The following is a 23,424-nucleotide window of genomic DNA, read 5'->3' as shown; positions in this document are numbered from 1 at the left end:
GAGCCGCAAAAGGGACTAGTCGCTTTTGGACATCATAACAACTTGAAAACAGCATTTGAATTACAAAGACAATCTCTCTATATATCTAGTTTTCGGAAAGAACTAATAGAAGTATATTTGAAAACGAATGAGTAACTTTAAAACTGTTCAAAACTGTACAATGTACAATGAAAATCAAGACTGGTTGTGAAATCGTTAATTAGATAACGAGAACAAGTTGACATGAAGTGTCGGCAACAGGGCCGTAGCTAGCATAAGCCAAGACGGGGCAATTGCCTCGACTTGATTTTGGCCTTTTTTTAAATTTTTTTCTTGAAGATTGACTTATCTAAAGAAAAATGCCACGGAAACTCCTTAAAAGAGCATTTCTGAACCTCTAGATTTCAAAATTTTCTGGGGGGAAAGCCCCCAGACCCCTCTAGCGGCTCGCGCCTTCGGCGCTCGAAAATTGCCTCGTCTTGTCCTAAAGTCTGGCTATAGCCTTGGTCGGCAACCTCGCCTTTCGTTCTACTCTCAAATTAATTTTTGCTTTATATCTCTTGAAGTAAAGAAGATATCAAAATTTATTTCAGAAGATAATAAATCTTTATTTTTTATATTAGACATTAAATTTTTAGGAAATTGGAAAAAAACATTCTTTCTTTCTTTACATAGGAATTCTTTTTAAATTAGTGTAGCACTTTTTTAAACTACTTTAAACAACTTCACTACTTAAACTTTGTAAAGATGCTTTGTTTGTGTGTCATTTAATGTAGCTAAACTGCGTTGTTTTTTGATTTTCTTTCTCTTCGCTTTAATTTATTTCTATTGAGTTATCGAGGTTGAGTACTTTTGTAGATTTGTGTGCATGTCGCTGTCAATTGCCTTTGTGACAAATTGTCAAGAATTTCAAGAGTTCGCGAGAAAATGTCCAAATTTACGATTCATGTTCAGTTTTGGAGCAATCTATTCGGTTGTCATGCCAAAAGGCACCTTAATATCCAAATAGTCCAAAAGGAGCTTTTTTCTGAAACGTTCTTAAGTTTCTGTTACCACTCTAGCTTAGTCATTTTCATTTCTACTGGTTTCTATTGTAAAAGCTCATTGTTTGGCAAAATAAGTGGCCGCCTTGATCCATATGTCGGTCACAATAACTGCAAGTAGAAAAAATTCTCCATGAAAGTTTAAAAACACCACGCATTTCCAATTCTTTGTTCCTGCTAAGTGAAATTTTGCTAGGAGCCTATTTTTTCCAAAAGCACTCTTAATCTTAACCAATAGAAGCAGTCATTATAGAACCCGACGATATACCAGAAACTTCATCAGCGATATCCAGGCAAAGTCTACTCTCCCTAGACAAGTTCCACCATCTCAATGTACCTAAAATTGAAGAGATTATGGTATACGACGACTTTGAATGCACCTTTAAATGCCTTCACCATCCTCTGTGTGTCTCCGTGAACCTGGCCGCTGAAGGGCAACTGTGGTGTGAGTTACTGTCAACTGATAAGTACAGCAGTCCCAACGAATACAAAGAAAACAAGAATTCGCATCACTATTACTTTGAGGTTAGAAGCTATTTTTATCATCAACTCTGAAACTGTAGTAAATATGAGCCAACCGCGGTGGCAATAATCTTGAAAAACGTGCAAATTCGTATCGTTGAGTTCATAACAATAATGTGTCAATGTGTCACATGGAACCTGACATTGTCAGTGTTAACCTTGATAAACGAATTATTCTACACCGTGGGTACAATTATGAATTTAGTAACGTTACTCACGAAGGACAGAAATTCGACCTGAGGGAGGATGAAAAGGAATTTTATCATGCATCTGAGGTAGGTGTTACTTTATTAGCTGATTGTCAGTTTCTGCGGAATACCACTTTCATAATCTTAAGCGTTGAGATGATTACTTTAATTTTGCTGTCACTGACATTTATTTTGTCATCAGCACTTTTTTGTATTTAAGGTTACCGTGCACCTTCAGGGGTGTCTCGCGTGCAAACGATGTAGCGCGTCCGGTTTAAACTAAAGATATCTAACTCCTATATCTAATTCAAGCTTATAAGACTGGCTTTTAGACTATACCAAAATTTTTAAAAAAAAAAATTAATTGTCGAATTTTTCACGACTTCTAAATGCGAGCGTCCGCATCACCTTTTAAGAGGTACAAGTCAAAGGGAATTTTTTCGATTGCTCTCAAATTTTGACAGTAGCTAGTTTTAAAAATAAACAACAAAAAATTGTCTCCGAATTTATTTCTAAAAAATTTTTTTCAAGAGCGATTTTTAAACGATCACTCCACACTTTTTTAATCCTATTTCAAAAATGTTCTGTAACTTTTCACTGAAATTGAATATGGCAAATCGTAGACACTTTTTTTTTTAGCGCTTTGGCCCCGGAAACGGGGGAACACATTAAATAAGCGAAAAACAAAATTCGTTTTGACATGTAATGTTCAAAACGTGATTCGGCGCGCTCGCATTTAGAAGTCGTGAAAAATTCGAAAATTAGTTTTTTCCAAAATTTTTGGTACGGTCTGATAGCCAGTCCTATAAGCTTTATTTTGATATAAGGTTTAGATATCTACAGTTTAAACCGGACGCGGTACATCGCTTGCACACGAGACACCCCTGAAGGTGCACGATAACCTTAAGTTCCCCTTGTTTTCTAATTGTTTCTTTTTTTATGAACTGCTCTAAATTAAAAGCGAGAGACTTAGACTTAGAAAAAACTAATCACCCATCCTGCAACATTAATATTTCAACGTATGATTTTAAAATTGTTCATACTTTTTCTCCTTTTGGCTTCAGAGCGCTTGTACTGATAACCCTTGCGAAAAGAACGGTACTTGTCAAAGCGCTTTAACCGACAAAGGACATCGCTGTTTGTGTCCCACTGGATTCAAAGGTCCGAACTGTAAAAAAGGTAAACCTTGTCATTTTAAACCAGCAGTAGGCTCGTGTGGGCTCCATTTTTAAATTAAACTTCTTAACGAGAATGAAGTGTGGTTTGAAAGGTAAAAACGGGTAGCAGAGAAACAAGGCGTTTGGTAAGCTGTCGCCTTTGGAGGCCCTGCCCTTCTTTACTTCTGTGAGGCGCTAAAACATACGCCAGCTTTGCAGGCAGGAAAATAGCGAGTGATTGAGTTGCAGTTGGTTTTGATCCATTTCGTTAAGGGTATGGCTCGAGTATCTAAACCAACCACAGGGTAGGAATAAAAACTAGCAAACCATGGGTTACCTTTAACACTTAAATGAAAATAATTTTTTGGAGAGTTGTCTAGCCATCAAATTTATTAATTTATTTTCAGACATTGACGAGTGTGCTACAGAAGCACATAGCTGTAATGCTAATGCTGTGTGCAACAATACTGAAGGATCATACAAGTGTTCGTGCAAACCTGGATACTTTGGGGATGGACAAATCTGCACAATGAGTAATGAATCTCTTTTGATGTTTCTATGAGGTTTCTTGTGATGCTCTGTTTCAAAGTAAACGCCATTCATTTGCATTTTTTTTCTTTAATGTAAATTTTCGTTTCAATCAGATTTTAAAATACCACACGTTCTTTTTTCTGTTGTTGTTTAAGGGTCCGTTGTTATGTCATCAGAGAAGAGGGTGATTTTGTTTATGCTAATCACCTGCCTGGTATTGATCAGTTTGCAAAAGTTTGGAGGAAACTCGATGCTTTTAATGATCACATGAATACAAAACTACTCACAATGCTACCGAAAAGATTAATATTCATATGTTACTCTTCTTTCAGTCTCAACATGCAAAGAAATTTACGAAAGGAATATGTAAGTAAAATAGCTCAATGACAATATCAGAACTAGGTAAGAACGAGATAAACCATCAGGGCCGGGTTGTTCAAAGCTGTGTTAAGATAACCCAGGGTTAGTGTGAAATTTGATTTTAGATCTGAAAGCTCTGAAAGAAAATTCAGCTTAATTCCATTTGTCTACAATTTGATAATTGAATGTCCTAAAAAGAACTAGGAAAATTATCCCAAAATGGCTTTTGATTAGAGAAATTTAGAAACCTGGATTAAAATTTAACCCTGGGCTAGAGCTAATCGGCCTTTGAACAACTGGACCTAGAAGGAATAAAAGCAATTATTTTAACAACAATCCAGCCCCTCATCCTTTATGATAATCATCCGAGCCGACTAGCTTCTTTTTGGAAAAGAATTGAGACGTACGTTGTGTGTCTTGAAAAGTTATAAGACCTACTAAATATGCAAAAGTCTCGCTATGTACTACCAGTTCTCACAAAGTATTTTATCCAGCAGATTAAACAAGAGTGGTAAGGTTGTCCTGCTCTTGGACTCAAAGCCAATTTCCGTTTTCTGTCACATGGGAGACTTTGGATGCGGAGATGGAGGATGGACACCTGTCATGAAAATTGATGGCAGCAAGGTATAAATTGATTTGCTATCAATAAAGTATAAAATCATTTAAAATTCATGGCAGATACAGGTCAGTGTAAGTAAGCGAAATAGGGTATATGAGAAAATGTATGCCGTTTCCTTTACAACTACCAAAAGTCGTTCGCTCGACCGTTCACTCATCTTTACGAGGCGGAAAAAAAATGACAACTGTCTTTCCAACAAACACCAAGGGTCGCTTACGATTAGTTAATGACCGTGAGCCTAAAACAGTCTATAACGGGTATCAAACTAAATAAGAAAAACTCCTTTATCATCGATTTCAGGGAACCTTCCATTACGACTCTCATTTCTGGAGCGACAGAAAAGCTTATAACCTTTTTGGAGGAGAGACTGGGTTTGACTTACAACAGACCAAGTTACCGACCTACTGGAACACTTCCTTCTCCAAGATCTGTCTCGGTATGAGGATTGAACAACAGACCAACTTCACTGTAATCAATGAGCACGCTAACTCCCTGCACTCACTGATCGCCGCTGGAATATACCACGCCACCTCACTGGGTCGTAACAGGTGGAAGAAGTTGATTGGTTCGGAGGTCTCTTTGCAGCAAAACTGCAACAAGGAAGGGTTCAATGCAGAGAGAAGCGATTCAGGTTATTCCAAAGCAAGAATTGGAATCATCGCTAACAACGAGAATGACTGCTCTTCTTGCAACTCCCGAATTGGTTTTGGTACAGGAGGTTACCCTGATGACTTCAACACCTGTGGCAATGAAGCAACATACTCGCCAGACAATGGAAACAAGCACATCAAAGCCATGGGATACATACTGGTGCAGTGACTGGGGACACAGTTCACTTCCCAAATTTTAATTCAAGCTTTAAAAACGAAGTAGAAATTGGCCAAGAAGACAAATTCCATATTCATGAAACGTCGGTTTCGCGGGCTGTATGAGCAAAGAAATTACATGTCTCACCGTTTTAGTATCTCGAAGTACAACAATTATGCGCATCAAGTGTCGATGGATAATTACCTAGCCGCCTCGTGGCTCGGTAAATATCCACCACCAACCATTTCCACTTCGGTGAAGAGTTGTTAATCACTTTATCATGCTCTAACAATAAATTCTCGTGACTAATTTACAATGAAATGTGTAGCAATTAGATGGGAGAAGCTTTGTTTACCTAGAATCGTAGAATCCAAAACCCTCGAGCTGAACGTGTAATTAACGACAGAAAAAGATAGTTGTGTAAGGTACTGTTCTACATTGCCTTTTTTTTAAAGGGCCGTTACTTCCTGATTTGAACTCTTCCTTTCATACTGATATCTTATGGTTTGCTTGAAGTTTTACAGAGCTGAAGAGCCTATAACCTCACCGGCAAAAAAATTCTTCCTAGAAATAATAAAGACACCGTCATTAACAACTTATAATTATTTTCAGTTCAGTTGATGGTTCACGTCGATCGCTCAGGAAAGAGTTGACTTAAAAAGGAATGTTTTCGGTGGTGGTGACTGACCACTCGTCATCATCTCACTCAAGTTAAGAGCATTTTGTCGGTCGAGTGCTACAAGTTTCGGTAGTGTAAACTAATTGGACAGTTTTGCCGCAAATATAGTCTGTAGGTTACAATGAGAAAAAGTCCGGTCGGTAATGAGTTGCGAATTACAATATTCGGACCGAGCCTGGATTGGGCTAGCAGAAAGTTCTACTATTTATTAGTTTCCAACTAATGTCAATAACTTTGGCTTTGAATAGCTGGTATACTATCTTAGAACAGACTCTCTGTCGCTCAACAGATATCGACAACTACTGGCGCTATATAAACGACTTCCTCATCCCATATTTACATTCATGAACCTAACAGAGCCACCTAACCCCACCGACGGATTATAACTGACAAGTCAGAACCGAACAGTGGATGGCATCACGTGCAACAAAATAAACAATGTCTGTTGTAAGGGAACAGTCATAACAGGGGGTAGGTCCAGAGGATTTTGATTCTTATGACCCCCCCATTCCGCCTTGTTGGCATTAAATTGGTAGTCAGTTTTCTTTGTTCACCTCTTCCCCTCCACGGCTCCATGATCTGTAGGCGACGACTGATTAGCCTCTTTCGCAGACGTTTTTTGGGCTCAATCTTCTCACGCAATCTTCCGCAATCTTCCTCTCCCACGAACGTCTGCTGAAACGAATGGGTTGTTTAATTAGACCAATCACAGCGCGCTTTCCGATCAAGGCAGCAAACTTTGAACCTTGATAAATTTTTTCTTGTTGACGTGATGGTGTTTCCTGGGCATTTTTAGCTAAGTGCTTCCACCGAGTATATCATAACTTTCGCCCACTGTTCGATCGTTTTCGGCGTTAGAAGAAGTAGAAGTGGTAGGGGATTGTTAAAATTTCAGTGATTTCGCTGCAGATCGTTGCTGCAGTTGTAAAGCTGTTGTAGGTTCGATCGGGACGTCAATGTTCTCAATGTCCCTGTCCTTTTCAGCGGAATTTCGACGTGAGCGTTTCGTTTTATTTGCTACTTTCTTCGAGTCTTTTTTTATCTCATCCTGAAGGGATCGCAGATTTGTTTTAGCTTTTTCAAAACGAAGTAACCGCTTGTAGCACTTATTGCAGACGAACGGTCGCTGGACGAAAACACATTCAAATCTGTTTGCACAGCGCATTCAGTTAAGTGTGCAATATCCACTGAACTCTTACCAAACACTCTTATTCTCGCCTGCGGGATTAACGGAAAGCTGCACAGAAAACAGTTCTTTCCGACGATTTTTTTCGGAGTTTCTGAAGCAAGGTTTTGAGATCTGTTTTCCATGAGTAATAAGAAACGCGAGAAAATTAAACTCCCTCTTGGGAGTTGTTCTATCACAGCTTATGATTAGCTTTCTATTAAACAATAACCGAGCACCAATTGGCTCTTCGGTGATCTCCACGTACTCTGCGACAGATCGTTTTGAACAATAGGAAAGGAATGTACCCACTCGTTTCAGCAGACGTTCGTGGGGGAGGAAGATTACGTGACGAGCCCAAAGGACGTCTGCGTAGGAGGCTAACGACTGATCGGCCCTCCGAAATCTCCTAAACCCTCTCTGTGATAAATCATGACTAGTTCCAAAACTATCCTTTCTTTTGCATGAGACAACTACAGAATTCTTTTCTATAAATTTGCAAATGAAATCTGACTGATCCATTTGGGATTATTTATGAATTAAAAGGTGTCATCTGAAGGTGTGGTGTAAGAGGTCATGACTAACGGAAATTTTCCGGAAGGAAATCCGTTCAGTTGAAGAACTGATGATCATCGTGTTAAAATTAATATCTTCATTCGTATTCCACGTGGAAACTGCCGTCTGAAGCAAATGGTACAGAAAAGTCGTTGATTCTAATGAGAGCGAGAAAAGTAGGCAATATTTTAAGCAGTGCTACTTTTTGGGTTCCGTTACTTCTCGTATCTGAGCCAATTATTTTTCGTACAAATAATTAATGTCTGTGGGCTCCAAAAGAATTAAAAAGTCGCAATTTCGTGTATCACCGTTAGTGTGTGATCTGATCGTGACTTCCCTTGGCCTACAGCTCGCGATGTGGACGTATAATGAACACCGAATACGTCTTCGTAGCCAATATCCGCATTCGTAAAATTTGAATTAGCACAATTAACACGTCTTAGACTGACTACAAAAAATCTATAATTGACAGACAAATCGGATCAGAGGAGATAATTTTAAACCCATTGTTTTATTAGTTTCTACGCTTTAGGATACTACATTTTCTACTTGATGATGGCTTCTTGGCTTAAAATTTGGGAAGCTAACTGTGTCGCCAGTCACTGCACCAGAATGTACCCCATTGCTTTGATATGCTTGTTTCCATTGTCTGGCGAGTGTGTTGCTTGATTGCCACATGTGTTAGAGTCATCATGTAGACCTCCTGTACCAAAATCAATTCGGGAGTCACATGAAGAGCAGTCATTCTGCTGGTTGGCGGTGATGCCGATTCTTGCTTTGGATTGCCGAGGGTTGTCTCCCACCGCATTGAAACCTTCTTTGTTGCAGTGGGGCTGCAAGGAGGCCTGTGAGCCAATCAGCCACTTCCACGTGTTACGACCCAATGAGGTGGCGCGGTATTTCCCGTCAGCGATCAGTGAATAGAGTGAGTTGGCGTGCCTGTTGATCACAATGAACCTGAGCTGATGACCAATCTTTATACCGAGGCAGATCTTGGAGAAGGGTGTGTTCCAGTAGGTCGGTAACTTAGTCTCTTGTAAATCAAAGCCAGTCCTGCCTCCAGCAAGTTTATATGTATTTCTGTTGCTCCAGAAATGGGAATTGTAATGGAAGGTTCTCTGAAAAGCAAAAAATTCATTCGATCCCATTGTACAATTTCCTGTAAAGAAATTATCATAGCCTTTGAATATCTGCTCGTAATATAGCCATCTATCTGTTGAAAAATGAGGGGCCCAGTTGAGAGCGAATATATTGCAGTTTTATAGAATCAAATTTTATGTTTCTTTTTAATGAGCTGACCATGTTTACATGCATGCATGCCCACACAATTAACTGAGGCCATTATTGTTTTGTTTTTGGTCCATATATTACTTTATATAGTTAAAACGGCAAGGACTGCGTTGAGTTTGTCGATGGCTGTGCTCTTGGTGACTAGGTTTTCTATCCATTTGATCATATGTTTACGGCTTATTCAAAAAGTGAGGTATTACCGATTCAGCCACCAAGTTCACACGATTTAAATGAATCGAATAAAGGAGTAAGTTTTCAGAGAAACTGTGGCACCTCTTTAGTTCGGAGAATCACAAGATAATTCGATTTTAACATCTGAGTTGCTTACGTAAATTGGCCACCGTAAATAGATTATAAAGCTGATATTTCGAGCGTTCGTCCTTCGTCAGAGCGACGACTAACGATCGAAGCGGTGGCCCATTTACATTGTTAACTCAGCTGATAAAATCAAATTATCTTGTATAGAGTTGTACAAAGTTGCCATAAACTTTCAACTGAGATTTTCAACTTTACAGTCTAAGGTGAAAAACTTCTTCTTCTCTCGTGAAAATTAAATCTGTCAAACCAAAATACAAAGGCATATGGTATTTCCCAGACTGGACTGGACTGGACTGGACTGGACTAATAAAACGCGGACTAGTAAAGCGCGGACTAGTAAGACGAGGAGTAGTGAAACGCGGACTAGTAAAACGCGGACTAGTAAAACGCGGACTAGTAAAACGCGGACTAGTGAAACGCGGTCTAGTAAAACGCGGACTAGTAAAACGCGGACTAGTAAAACGCGGACTAGTAAAACGCGGACTAGTAAAACGCGGTCTAGTAAAACGCGGTCTAGTAAAACGCGGACTAGTAAAACGAGGAGTAGTAAAACGCGGACTAGTAAAACGAGGACTAGTAAAACGCGGACTAGGAAAACGTGGACTAGTAAAACGCGGACTAGTAAAAAGCGGACTAGTAAAACGCAGACTAGTAAAACGCGGACTAGTAAAACGCGGACTAGTAAAACGACAACAACAATAACAAAAAAAACAATTTCTTACGAACGCGATCACAAGACTTAATTTAGTGAGTGACAATCCCTGTTTGACCTTTAAGCTACACATGGGTTTGACATGCACCAAATACAAACGAATTTATAAGTTTAGGCTAAGAAGGAATTTTATTCAGCACCAGTTCAAAATCCTAAAACACACTTTCGTCGTAAATTTCTCGGCAGAAACGCAGGAATTCGATGAATAAAAGTCGCATTAAATCTCCTTGTGTCTAGGTAGAAAGAGTCTCATTGACTTCAGCTTTTCGGTGGAAGAATAACCGATTTACACACGCCATTACAGAAAAAAAAAACAAGCAGACTGACAACTCCAAAACACATATTCGCATTCACTTGCAATTTGACTTTCCGTGACATTTTAAAACGGAACAGAGGTAAATCTTCGAAGATTAATCGTCGTTGGAAATGAAAAATACTTTCCATAAGATGTCTGTTTTTCTCTTTACGAGAAAATCGCCGTCTGATCAGTTAACTTGTGTGTGTTTGTCACACCAGTACTGCTGTTTCTTCAAAAGCGTATGCTTTTTTTACTCTTTAATTGACAGGTGTCACGTCGTGACAGTTACTTTTCAAAAAAATGTTTGAAAATTTGTTCGGAAGCCTTTTAACTACCATTACAAATAAAAATGTTTCGGCGAAAGCTTTCTCTTTAATTTGAATAAAGTTTGTTTTCTTTATAATTCACTCGCTGTCAAATTGTTAAGTTCAAGGAGGATTTTCCTGTAATTAAATTCGTAATTGTAGCCCTAAATCATTCGGGTTCTTCAAATGATCGTTGGTGATCGATGATGTATACCGTGCGATGTTATGTGCTGTGGCTATCGATGAAGCACATGTTGTAAGACAGTGGTAAGTCAAGAACCAATTCCTTACTTCTCTTAACGTGCCATTTTAGCTTCGTCTTTGTTATTTAACTTTATATATGTTCCTTTTACAACTAATATAAGTGGTAGTCTGGAAAAGCCGGAATCCGGAATTCCGCCGGAATTCCGCCAGAATATTTCAAAGTCTGTTTTTTAATTCAAAACGACTCCGATGATTTTCCGAAGAGTGTAGAGCTCCAAATATACTACGATGATTAACACGAAGATTATTTCATGGTTTCCGAAGTTGCCAGGAGAGCCCTGAATTTTTGAAGGCTTGTTTTTTCAATTCCTTTTTTTTCTTTTTTCAAGATTTTTCCGAAGAGTGTATGTGGCTACCATTTTAATTCCGTTTCGTTAATTTCATTTCCGGTTGTTTCGTTACGTAATATCACGTGACTTATTCTCACGTGCTTTTAGATTTTGAAGTCGCTTGTTAGGTATGATGTAGTCCTGGTATGAGTCGCTGTATTCCCAATCAGGGTAAAACAGATCTTTAACGTACTTAAGGCACGTTTTTTTAATAAAATGAGCCGCAAAGGTAACAGTGTATGAGCTCCGAATACTGATACTCCGAGGATTAACCGAAAACTATCCGAGGGTCAGTCTACCATTTACACAATTTCAATTCCGGGAAAGCACCGGAGTCGTTTTGAATGAAAAAAAAAACAGACGTTGAAATATTCCGGCAGAATTCCGGATTTTCCAGACTACCCGTCAACAGTGAGCGAAGAACAAATAATTAGTTCAGCAACATCAAATGAACTTTTTACCGAAAATGTAAATTTTATTCTTTGTGAGTGAAATCGAGGAACAAATGAAGCATCTTGAACTACTTTCTACCAATTTCTTTGGAGTTACATCCATGGGAAATGTTTGAGATGACTGGCAACTTCTCCAGAAAGCGCCGATGAATTTACGCGGGAAACTTACGTCATTGAAATTTGATTGGTTTTATCGTGAAACAAAAGGCGACGTGTGATTGGTGCAAACACGCATTATCACGTGCAGTCACCGTGAAATCTAAACAAAGGAAAAGGAATGCGGCTCGGGTTTAAGCAGCCAGTTGGTGGGGGAGGAAGCGTTGCTTGACGAGCCCAAACAACGGCTGCGAAGGAGATGATTGGTGGGGGAGGGAGCGTTGCGTGACGAGCCCAAACAACGGCTGTGAAGGAGACTAGTCCCCTTCCTCCCTCAGCCAATAATAGTTTTTGAATAAAAAAGGGGAACATCTGAAGTTGTGCAGAGGGAGGTTATGATTACGGAAAATATTATTTCCAATAAAAATCGTCAACGCCCGTGGGTTTCTAGCAGAACAGATGCAGTTTTCGGCATTTTGGCATGAGTGGACAGAAGCGGGAGTCGAGACCAAAGGGTGAATCGCGCGAAAAAAAAAAAGTAATAATTTTTGTTCACTTGCCTCAGTGCATGACTTCCCTGCGCATACAGTTCATGTCATCGATGTATCATCAACATCGACTATGTCTTTCTTGCGAAATTCTTCTTCGTTTTTAAAACCGGAATTGGCTTCGCACAATTAAAACTTCTTGGACTGGATTTCAAAAAGTGATGTTTGAGACAAATTAGACCAGAGGAGGTGATGATTTTAAACCCACTACTTTATATGCCTTAAAGCTTTAGGATACTACATTTATTCTACTTGATGATGGTTTCTCAGTTTCAAAGTTGGGAAGTTAACTATGTTCCCTGTCACTGCACCAGGATGTACCCCACGGCTTTGATGTGCTTGTTTCCATTGTCTGAAAATTTGAAGTTAGTTGACAAACTAAACCAAATTACCTTGTTACCCCCACCGACGCAGCAAAACAGTTTCTTTAGAAACTTTCCCCCTTAATAACAATGAGGTTTAGTAGCTTTAGTATTTAACGACAGTTTATCCGTCTAAATACTTAAGTAAACTCCTAAATTTTTCAATTTGTCCATTCACTTGTGATCCTATTCGCACTGCTTAAACTTCCTCAGGGATTTGTGTTTCATTCAATTTCTCGGTAGTAATGTTTCGTACCGCCATCTGCAGGAAACTTGCAGATAGCAATTAATAATACATGTAGCTATAGCAACAGTTGGGTTTATCAATAAGTTTGAACAATTATCGGCAGATTATTCGTACAAATCTTTAAGCATCCTAAATGGTTTTTTCCATATGTCCAGCCATTCACGTTCCTATTCGGACTGTTTAAACTCCCTTAGGCATTTGCCATCCATTTTAATTTCTCGGTAGCAATTATCCGTATTACATCTGCCATATGCAAAAAGTTTAAATTCGAAAATTCCCAAAAATAAAGAGAAGACAAGTAAAGTTTCAGAGTCAATACGCAAGTTCTTAGTTTAAATTAGTAAAGCGAACTGAATCGTTGAAAAAATCCGAGAATGATCCAGATCAACTAACAAGTCACTTCTGCAAAGAACCTGTATTGCTGAAAAGCGTTGCTGTGTGACATCTTGATCTTCAACCGATTACATTTACTCAAAAGTTACTAATCTTGTGTTGCAGACATCATACTGCACAATGGCAAAACAAGACAGATATAGATCAAATACGTGTACATCATCGAGAAGAACTCATTCAGAAAGTTTTCCGAGAGAAGTGTAAATTCATGTCCAACCCTACATGCAGGTGAAGCGATCTAAAAACAATTTTTTCTTGGGCATAACCTTCTAATCTATTTTCAGCCAATGGAAACTCAGCTGTTGCGTGAAGTATAATTATTCAAATACTTCATTTCGTGTCAGGACGATAGAAAATTAATTAATAATTTACTTGTTTTTTTTTTTGTTTAAGAGATTCAGAGGTTCTTCTGGGTGAATGGATGATGAGTGGGCGGATGGTTTGTTTGAGTAAGTACTTTTGCATTTCTTACGCAGCGAATTTCGAAAGATCTTCTGTCCTTTTTGTTGTTGTTTTGGTAATATTTTCTACTTATGTATCCACCTCTTTATATATCTGTTCATTTTTTGTGGTGTCGCAATGAAGGAGTTTTTTACTTTACTTTTTTGATTCCACACTTCTTGTTTGTATCCGCTGCTGTGGTTATTGCGCTAATAAAGTAAGATATTTGTTCAGTTACAGTCAGCTTTTTCCCCAACAAACAAACAGTTTAAAAGTTTATTTTTACCAAAATTTTTTCCGCTAATGATAGGTGTACGTAAAACTAACCTTGGGGAGTTTAAAGGAATTTAAAAGTGTTTAGTGATCTTTAAACGTTTTATTTTTTTTCGGAAATAAATAACAAAAGCCCATTTAAACAAATAACAGGTACGGGTGTGAAACGGTAAATATTATTAAGAAGGACTATTTTCCCTTCACTATCCCCACTCAGAAATGAGTAATGGTAAAACTGACCTTTCGATGAGACAGAAGCAGGTATCATGAAATACCGAAGTAACAGAACAAAGATAAAAATCGAATTCTTCATATCACAGATCGCTTTCTGAAACCGACTTCACAAAAAGTATGCAAATGATTGCAAAATATCTCATTCAATTTTTTTTTTTACCTTGTGGTAACAACAACAACTTCCTCATTTTTATTTGACCAATAACACCTGGATGTCACGTTATCTTTATTCGTTCTTCCAGCAGGTATTCAATTCATTGGGAGAAAATAAATTATTCAGTTTACTTTACCAAGCTTCCCAATGATCTAACTAACAATTATTCGAAATTTATAAACTGAATTGAAATCGGAAAATTGAAATTGGCCGCCGTAAAAAGTTAAAAAGCTGACATTTCGAGCGTTGACCCTTCGGCAGAGCGAATGGCGACGGGGTAACGCTCGAAACGTCAGCTTTTTAACCCTTTGCGGTGGCCAATTTACAATTTCTACGTAGCTAATAAACCCAAATTAACTTTTTACCCCCATTGACGCAGCACCACAATCTCTTTATAAACTTATTCCCTTTATTCATTTACCGACCTATTGGTCGGGAGTAAGATATGCCTCGGTATGTAAATTGGCAATCAAAAATAGGTTATCTTTATAGAAAAGCATGCCAACTCTCTCTCTCTACTCGCTGATGGCTAACGGTAAATACTGCTTTTCCTCAAAGAGTCATACTGCAAAGTAGGCTACATAATTATAAGACCTACGCAGTTGTTTTTTTTGAAAGCTGACTAATATACATTACAATAAACCCGTAAAAGCCTCTTTTATCTTCTGGAAAGTTTATGATCCAGTAATAAGATAGGATTGCTTTCAAAGTGCTTAAATCCACATTCGATTGTCTGTCGAATCAGTTTACTCAACAACCTGATCAATATACTGACAAAAACAGGAACATGAAGACCTCTTTAGATAATCAAAGTAACAGAAGAATTTAAGGCCGGTTCAGTAAACTTTTCTAAACAATAGCCAAAGACTGAATCTCTTAAACAAAACAAAAAAACATGTAAATTATTAATTATTCCATCGTCCTGGCACGAAATGAAGTATTTGAATAACTATACTTCACGCAACAGCTGAGTTTCTATTGGCTGAAAATAGATTAGAAGGTTATGCCCAAGAAAAAATAGTTTTTGGATCGCTTCACCTGCATGTAGGGTTGGACATGAATTTACACTTCACTCGGAAAACTTTCTGAAAGAGTTCTTCTCGATGATGTACACGTATTTGATCTATATCTGTCTTGTTTTGCCATTGTGCAGTATGATGTCTGCAACACAAGGTTAGTTTTACTTAAACCTATCATTAGCGGGAAAAATATGGTAAAAATAAACTTTTACACTGTTTAAGAGTTGCTATTGTTTTAAAGCATCTTTGTTTAGTTACCAACGATGCCTTTTTCCTCTTGTTTTTGTGGTAGATCAGCCTTTTATAAGTTAAATTTTTGAAGCTTTTCATGACTAAATAAATTATTTTTTGGTAGATTTTGATGGGCTTATAGAAGTTATGGCCTGCATCTGTTCTATGGACGAAATAGAGACAAAGCAGACAATTTCTTATAGTTATTTTGAAGTTTTTTGCGAACATGGTTCGAAAGGATCTTTAATTTTAGATGGAGAATCACCGTCATTTTCTCTATAATTCAGGAAATCCATTCCTGTCTGACATTTTTCATGTGCAGTATTATGTAGGTATCTCAGGTGGCAGTGCAAGTTTGAAAGCCAGTGGTGCTAAGATCATTCTAGAGCAAGTTGACAAATCTGCATGAGCACCGAGACTTCGTTGGAAAGCGAATGGAGCAAAGAAAATATCATTCTCTTTTCTCTTTCATCTCGGCTTAAAATTATCAAACATGAAAGCCACTTGGAAATACAATGGTTGTTTCCATGGATTTGTACCACCGTGACAATTGAAACTGACTACTTCTTAATAAGAGGTTCCTTTAAAATATTCAGTCCACTTAACTTAGCGCAGAGCATTATATTTTGTAAAAGCTCGCGCAGTGAGATAAGTAGTCTGAAAAAATTATGATGGAGGCTTTGACCATACGAAATTTCCAACTTCTCAGAAGCAGATCTAGAAGATTTCTATAATACCCTTTGGGACTTATGAAATATATTTTTTTGTGATCTATTTTCTTAAAATATCATTGAAGTATTAAATTATTAATATCGCCAATCGGTGCGACTGATATTGAAGGGCTTAATAGTCAACAGTAAATTTGTTATGCAGACGACACTAAACTCTATTTATCACACCATGATCCCCGAGCATTGGAGGAAGGTATAAACTGAGACTTAGCCAGTTCAACACAATGGTTTCGACAGAATGGGATGTTAGCAAATCCAGAAAAATATCAGGGTTTGGTCTTAGGAAACACTGATTGTGATTTCCAGTTAGAATGTGCAGGGAGGCCAATACCTACCTCCAGTGAAATAAAATTATTAGATGTAACATTGGATGACAAGCTGAAATTTGATACTCATGTTGCATCGATCTGTCGAAAGGTGGCGGGTCAGGTTAATGTTTTAAATAGGCTTAAAAATATCCTGCCTCTTATTTATTTTACCTCACTTTGATAATTGTAGCCAGATATGGCACCACTGTGGGGAAAGGAATACAAAGAAAATGGAAAGGGTAAATCAACGTGCGCTTAGATCATGTATACAATGATAAGGGTATTTTATATGAAGACTTGCTCGATTGTATCGGATTGCATACGACATCAAAGAGTCGTAGGATTTAATACATGTTGCTAACAGTCAATAACTGCTATCTATATAAGGTCCCCGACCTATTGTTGACTTAGTTAAACCAAGGAGGATTGATTACAATTTAAGGGGCACTAACATGCTTTCCTTACCAAAGGTTAACAGTACCAAGCATGGTCTCAAGTCATTTTGTTATTTTGCTGCTAAGACTTGGAACGCGATACCAGATGCTATACGCTCAAAGGCTGGCGCAAGAACGTTTCTTCACGATATCCGTCGCCTAAAATTTTAAGTTTTTAGTTTTTGATCTCTGTTTTACTACACATGTATACAAATATATATTTTAATTTTGAAATATCCCTTTTGTAATAACATCTTACTTAATGTACATAATTTCTTGATGTATGTTGTAATTTTTATTGTATATTTTGTTGTGGGCTTCCTGGTAAGTAGCTAGTAGCTAAGTGTGGTGCCACATTAAATAAAGAACTACTACTACTACTTCTACTACTACTACTACTACTACTACTACTACTACTACTACTACGCTCATTCTAGGTTTTTGTTTAATTCCAGACTTCAGTGACTCAGACAAATGCCGCACTTTGGAGTTTCGACCTGAAAAAGCCTTTGATGGCAAACGCCTGGTAAACCACGTGATTCGCGTGGTGGAAATCATGATCGCAGGGTTTTGTAAGAACGTGTGCTACATGGAACCCGACTGTGTCAGTATTAATCTCGATAAAACAGCAGAGGAACGTGGAAAGTATCTATGCGAACTGAATAATGTCACTCAAGAAGGACACGAACATGAGCTGGAGGAGAACAAAGATCATTTTCATCATTCTGCTGATGCAAGTATTCTGTGTTAATCTACCTATTAATTGGTCCAAAAAGTAACGAAAAATATTTCAATAATGCAACTAAGTTTGTTGTAAGCCTTCGAATAATTTTACTTTTCTTCTTTAACCTAACGATCCTCTTTGAGTTTTAGTAAAGAGGTTGAGATTGAACGAAACCTGGGCCGCAAATTGCATTTATCGGCTCAGTCTCAAGAGAATGACAAGGCCTAAGATACAGTTGCGATGACTAAGTCAAATTATCATCAGTTTGAAGAGACGTATACTTGATTACAAATTTATCTCTTTGGCTTTAGAGCGCATGTGTCACAAACCGCTGTAAGAATGAAGGCACTTGTCAAAGTGGTTTTACTGACAAAGGCTATCGCTGTTTGTGTTCTGCTGGATTCAAAGGAGAAGACTGCGGCCAAGGTAAACAGAAATTGTTTTTTTAAATAAGTGAGGACGTCCAAAACTATTTAGCAAGCGGAACGAGAAAAGCTGTTAAAGGAGAATTACCTACGGTTATTATCAAAGGAATTTAGATCTTCTTCTTTACCTGTCCATTCTTCTTCATGAAAAAGAGGAGATCGAACAAGGATTACTTCGAAATTTATCCTTTAATTACTCATCCACCGTGGTTTTGAGGCATCATTCGGACCCACCCGCCTGTTCATTACTAGAAAAAAAATTATTTCAAAGTCCATTTGCCAAGAACGAACCGATCTCGTTCTTTATCTGAATTACTTTTTACACTAGGCTACATTTGGATTAACGCAAAAACTCATCATTCCTTTTAACCGAATGTCAAAAAGCGAAACCCTTAGTAATCATGGCAGCTAATCTGAAAAAAAGAAAAAAATCCAGCAGAAATTAATGAGAAATCAAAGAAAAACCAAGCCAGCAAGCCTAAGGGCAAGAAAACGCGATTCTGCGCAGCTTGCAGTTTTGAGTGCGGTTTGAGAGGTAAAAATGAGTAGCAGAGAAGCGAGGCGTTTGGTAAGCTACTCCTATTGGCGGCTCTGCCCCTCTTTACCTCTGTTAGGGGCTAACATACGCCAGCTTTGCAGGCCGGGAAATGGCGAGTGATTGAGTTGCAGTTGATTTTGATACGTTTCATTAAGGGTATGGCTCGAGTATTTGAACCAATCACACGGCAGGACAAAAACCAGCAGACCATGGGTTACCTTTAACGCTCAAGCGAAAATCATTCTTTTGAGAATTGTCCCGCCATCAAAAATTATTAATTTCTTCTCAGACATTGACGAGTGTGCTACAGAAACACATAGCTGTAATGCCAATGCTGTGTGCAACAATACTGAAGGATCATACAAGTGTTCATGCAAACCTGGATACTTTGGGGATGGAAAAATCTGCACAATGAGTAATGAATCTCTTTTGATGTTTCCATGAGGTTTCTTGTGATGCTCTGTTTCAAAGTAAACGCCTTTCATTTGCGGTTTTTTCTCTTTAAATGTAATTTTTCGTTTCAATCAGATTTTAAAATACCACACGTTCTTTTTCCTGTTTCTGTTTAAGGGTCCGTTGTTATGTCATCAGAGAAGAGGGTGATTTTGTCTATGTTAATAACCTGCCTTGTATTGATCAGTTTGCAAAAATTTGGAGGAAACTTGATGCTTTTAATGATCACATGAATGAAAAACTACTCACAATGCTACCGAGAAGATTAATATTCATATGTTACTCTTCTTTCAGTCTCAACATGCAAAGAAATTTACGAAAGGAATATGTAAGTAAAATAGCTCAATGACAATATCAGAAATAGGTAACAACGATATAAGCCATCAGGGCCGGGTTGTTCAAAGCTGTGTTAAGATAACCCAGGGTTAGTGTGAAATTTGATTTTAGATCTGAAAGCTCTGAAAGAAAATTCAGCTTAATTCCATTTGTCTACAATTTGATGATTGAATGTCCTAAAAAGAACTAGGAAAATTATCCCAAAATGGCTTTTGATTAGAGAAATTTAGAAACCTGGATTAAAATTTAACCCTGGGCTAGAGCTAATCGGCCTTTGAACAACTGGGCCCAGAAGGAATAAAAGCAATCATTTTAACAACAATCCAGCCCCTCATCATTTATGATAATCATCCGAGCCGACTAGCTTCTTTTTGGAAAAGAATTGAAACGTACGTTGTGTCTCTTGTAAAGTTATAAGACCTACTGAATATGCAAAAGTCTCGCTATGTACTACCAGTTCTCACAAAGTATTTTATCCAACAGATTAAACAAGAGTGGTAAGGTTGTCCTGCTCTTGGACTCAAAGCCAATTTACGTTTTCTGTCACATGGGAGACTTTGGATGCGGAGATGGAGGATGGACACCAGTCATGAAAATTGATGGCAGCAAGGTATAAATTGATTTGCTATCAATAAAGTATAAAATCATTTAAAAATCACTGCAGATACAGGTCAGTGTAAGTAAGCGAAATAGGGTATATGAGAAAATGTATGCCGTTTCCTTTACAACTACCAAAAGTCGTTCGCTTGACCGTTCACTCTTTACGAGGAACTTTACTCTTTACGACCGTTCACTCTTTACGCCATATTTACGAGGCGGGAAAAAAATGGCAACTGTCTTTCCAACAAACACTAAGGGTCGCTTACAATTATTTAATGACCGTGAGCCTAAAACAGTCTATAACGGGTATCAAACTAATTAAGAAAAACTCCTTTATCATCGATTTCAGAGAACCTTCCATTACGACTCTCATTTCTGGAGCGACAGAAAAGCTTATAACCTTTTTGGAGGAGAGACTGGGTTTGACTTACAACAGACCAAGTTACCGACCTACTGGAACACTTCCTTCTCCAAGATCTGTCTCGGTATGAGGATTGAACAACAGACCAACTTCACTGTAATCAATGAGCACGCTAACTCCCTGCACTCACTGATCGCCGCTGGAATATACCACGCCACCTCACTGGGTCGTAACACGTGGAAGTGGCTGATTGGTTCACAGGCCTCCTTGCAGCCCTACTGCAACAAAGAAGGTTTTAATGCGGTGGGAGACGACCCTCGGCAATCCAAAGCAAGAATCGGCATCACCGCCAACCAGCAGAATGACTGCTCTTCTTGTGACTCCCGAATTGGTTTTGGTACAGGAGGTCTACATGATGACTCTAACACATGTGGCAATGAAGCAAAACACTCGCCAGACAATGGAAACAAGCACATCAAAGCCATGGGATACATCCTGGTGCAGTGACTGGGGACACAGTTCACTTCCCAAATTTTAATTCAAGCTTTAAAAACGAAGTAGAAATTGGCCAAGAAGACAAATTCCATATTCATGAAACGTCGATTTCGCGGGCTGTATGAGCAATGAAGTTACATGTCTCACCGTTTTAGTATCTCGAAGTACAACAATTATGCACATCAAGTGTCGATGGATAATTACCTAGCCGCTTCGTGGCTCGGTAAATATCCACCACCAACCATTTCCACTTCGGTGAAGAGTTGTTAATCACTTTATCATGTTCTAACAATAAATTCTCGTGACTAATTTACAACGAAATGTGTAGCAATTAGAGGGGAGAAGCTTTGTTTACCTAGAATCGTAGAATCCAAAACCCCCGAGCTGAACGTGTAATTAACGACAGAAAAAGATAGTTGTGTAAGGTACTGTTCTTCGTTGCCTTTTTTTAAAGGGCCCTTACTTCCTGATTTGAACTCTTCCTTTTATACTGATATCTTATAGTTTGCTTGAAGTTTTACAGAGCTGAAGGGTCTATAGCCTCACCGGCAAAACAGTTCTTCCTAGAAATAATAAAGACACCGTCATTAACAACTTATAATTATTTTCAGTTCAGTTGATGGTTCACGTCGATCGCTCAGGAAAGAGTTGACTTAAAAAGGAATGTTTTCGTTGGTGGTGACTGACCACTCGTCATCATCTCACTCAAGTTAAGAGCATTTTGTCGGTCGAGTGCTACAAGTTTCGGTAGTGTAAAGTAATTGGACAGTTTTGCCGCAAATATGGTCTGTAGGTTACAATGCGAAAAAGTCCGGTCGGTAATGAGTTGCGAATTACAATATTCGGACCGAGCCTGAATTGGGCTAGCAGAAAGTTCTACTATTTGTTAGTTTCCAACTAATTTCAATAACTTTGGCTTTGAATAGCTGGTATACTATCTTAGAACAGACTCTCACTCGCTCAACAGATATCGACAACTACTGGCGCTGTATAAACGACTTCCTCATCACATATTTACATTCATGAACCTAACAGAGCTACCTAACCCCACCGACGGATTTTAACTGACAAGTCAGAACCGAACAGTGGATGGCATCACGTGCAGCAAAATAATGTCTGTTGTAAGGGAACAGTCATAACTGGGGGGAGGTCCAGAGGATTTTGATTCTTATGAACCCCCATTCCGCCTTGTTGGCATTAAATTGGTAGTCAGTTTTCTTTGTTCACCTCTTCCCCTCCATGGCTCCATGATCTGTAGGCGACGACTGATTAGCCTCTTTCGCAGACGTTCTTTGGGCTCGTCACGCAATCTTCCTCTCCCACGAACGTCTGCTGAAACGAATGGGTTGTTTAATTAGACCAATCACAGCGCGCTTCCCGATCAAGGCAGCAAACTTTGAACCTTGATAAATTTTTTCTTGTTGACGTGATGGTGTTTCCTGGGCATTTTTAGCTAAGTGCTTCCACCGAGTATATCATAACTTTCGCCTATTGTTCGATCATTTTCGGCGTTAGAAGAAGTAGAAGTGGTAGGGGATTGTTAAAATTTCAGTGACTTCGCTGCAGATCGTTGCTGCAGTTGTAAAGCTGTTGTAGGTTCGATCGGAACGCCAATGTTCTCAATGTCCCTGTCCTTTGCAGCGGAATTTCGACGTGAGCGTTTCGTTTTATTTGCTACTTTCTTCAAGTCTTTTTTTATCTCATCCTGAAGGGATCGCAGATTTGTTTTAGCTTTTTCAAAACGAAGTAACCGCTTGTAGCACTTATTGCAGACGAACGGTCGCTGGACGAAAACACATTCAAATCTGTTTGCACAGCGCATTCAGTTAAGTGTGCAATATCCACTGAACTCTTACCAAACACTCTTATTCTCGCCTGCGGGATTAACGGAAAGCTGCACAGAAAACAGTTCTTTCCGACGATTTTTTTCGGAGTTTCTGAAGCAAGGTTTTGAGATCTGTTTTCCATGAGTAATAAGAAACGCGAGAAAGTCAAACCCCCTCTTGGGAGTTGTTCTATGACAGCTTATGATTAGCTTTCTCTTAAACAATAACCAAGCGCCAATTGGCTCTTAGGTGATCTCCACGTGCTCTCCGACAGATCGTTTTGAAAAATAGGAAAGGAATGTGCCCATTCGTTTCAGCAGACGTTCGTGGGGGAGGAAGATTACGTGACGAGCCAAAAAAACGACTGCGTAGGAGGCTAACGACTGATCGGCCCTCCGAAATCCCCTAAACCCTCCCGGTGATAAATCATGACTAGTTCCAAAACTATCCTTTCTTTTGCACGAGACAACTACAGAATTATTTTCTATAAAATTTGGAAATGAAATCTGACGGATCCTTTTGGGATTATTTATGAATTAAAAGGTGTCATCTGAAGGTGTGGTGTAAGAGGTCATGACTAACGGATATATTCCGGAAGGAAATCCGTTCAGTTGAAGTACTG

General features: G+C 38.6%; 3 protein-coding genes and 1 pseudogene across 3 annotated transcripts; 3 read left to right on the top strand and 1 right to left on the bottom strand.

Moving 5' to 3' along the window:
• Positions 1–1,264: 1,264 nt before the first annotated feature.
• LOC148729068 (protein HEG homolog 1-like) lies at positions 1,265–3,451 on the top strand. The gene is made up of 3 exons (XM_088725075.1): positions 1,265–1,547; positions 2,797–2,911; positions 3,297–3,451. The coding sequence occupies exons 1-3, from the start codon at positions 1,377–1,379 to the stop codon at positions 3,449–3,451; spliced, it is 441 nt and encodes a 146-aa protein (XP_088581201.1). The 5' UTR covers positions 1,265–1,376.
• A 301-nt stretch (positions 3,452–3,752) lies between these two features.
• Positions 3,753–5,527, top strand: LOC148729067 (putative skeletal organic matrix protein 5). Its single transcript, XM_088725417.1, has 3 exons — positions 3,753–3,786; positions 4,278–4,404; positions 4,700–5,527. Exons 2-3 carry the CDS (start codon positions 4,342–4,344, stop codon positions 5,216–5,218), a joined length of 582 nt encoding a protein of 193 aa, XP_088581543.1. The 5' UTR covers positions 3,753–3,786; positions 4,278–4,341; the 3' UTR covers positions 5,219–5,527.
• Positions 5,528–8,100: 2,573 nt separating this feature from the next.
• On the bottom strand, positions 8,101–8,753 carry LOC148729066 (putative skeletal organic matrix protein 5 pseudogene; annotated as a pseudogene).
• Positions 8,754–19,974: 11,221 nt separating this feature from the next.
• On the top strand, positions 19,975–21,297 carry LOC148729065 (putative skeletal organic matrix protein 5). Its single transcript, XM_088725405.1, has 2 exons — positions 19,975–20,130; positions 20,470–21,297. Exons 1-2 carry the CDS (start codon positions 20,068–20,070, stop codon positions 20,986–20,988), a joined length of 582 nt encoding a protein of 193 aa, XP_088581531.1. The 5' UTR covers positions 19,975–20,067; the 3' UTR covers positions 20,989–21,297.
• The last annotated feature ends 2,127 nt before the right edge of the window (positions 21,298–23,424 follow it).

The sequence above is a fragment of the Stylophora pistillata genome, chromosome 6 (assembly GCF_964205215.1).
Source record: "Stylophora pistillata chromosome 6, jaStyPist1.2, whole genome shotgun sequence".
In the NCBI taxonomy this organism is placed as follows: domain Eukaryota; kingdom Metazoa; phylum Cnidaria; class Anthozoa; order Scleractinia; family Pocilloporidae; genus Stylophora; species Stylophora pistillata.
The sequence above is the reverse complement of the archived record's forward strand: the minus strand, read 5'-3'. Positions and strand labels throughout refer to the sequence as shown.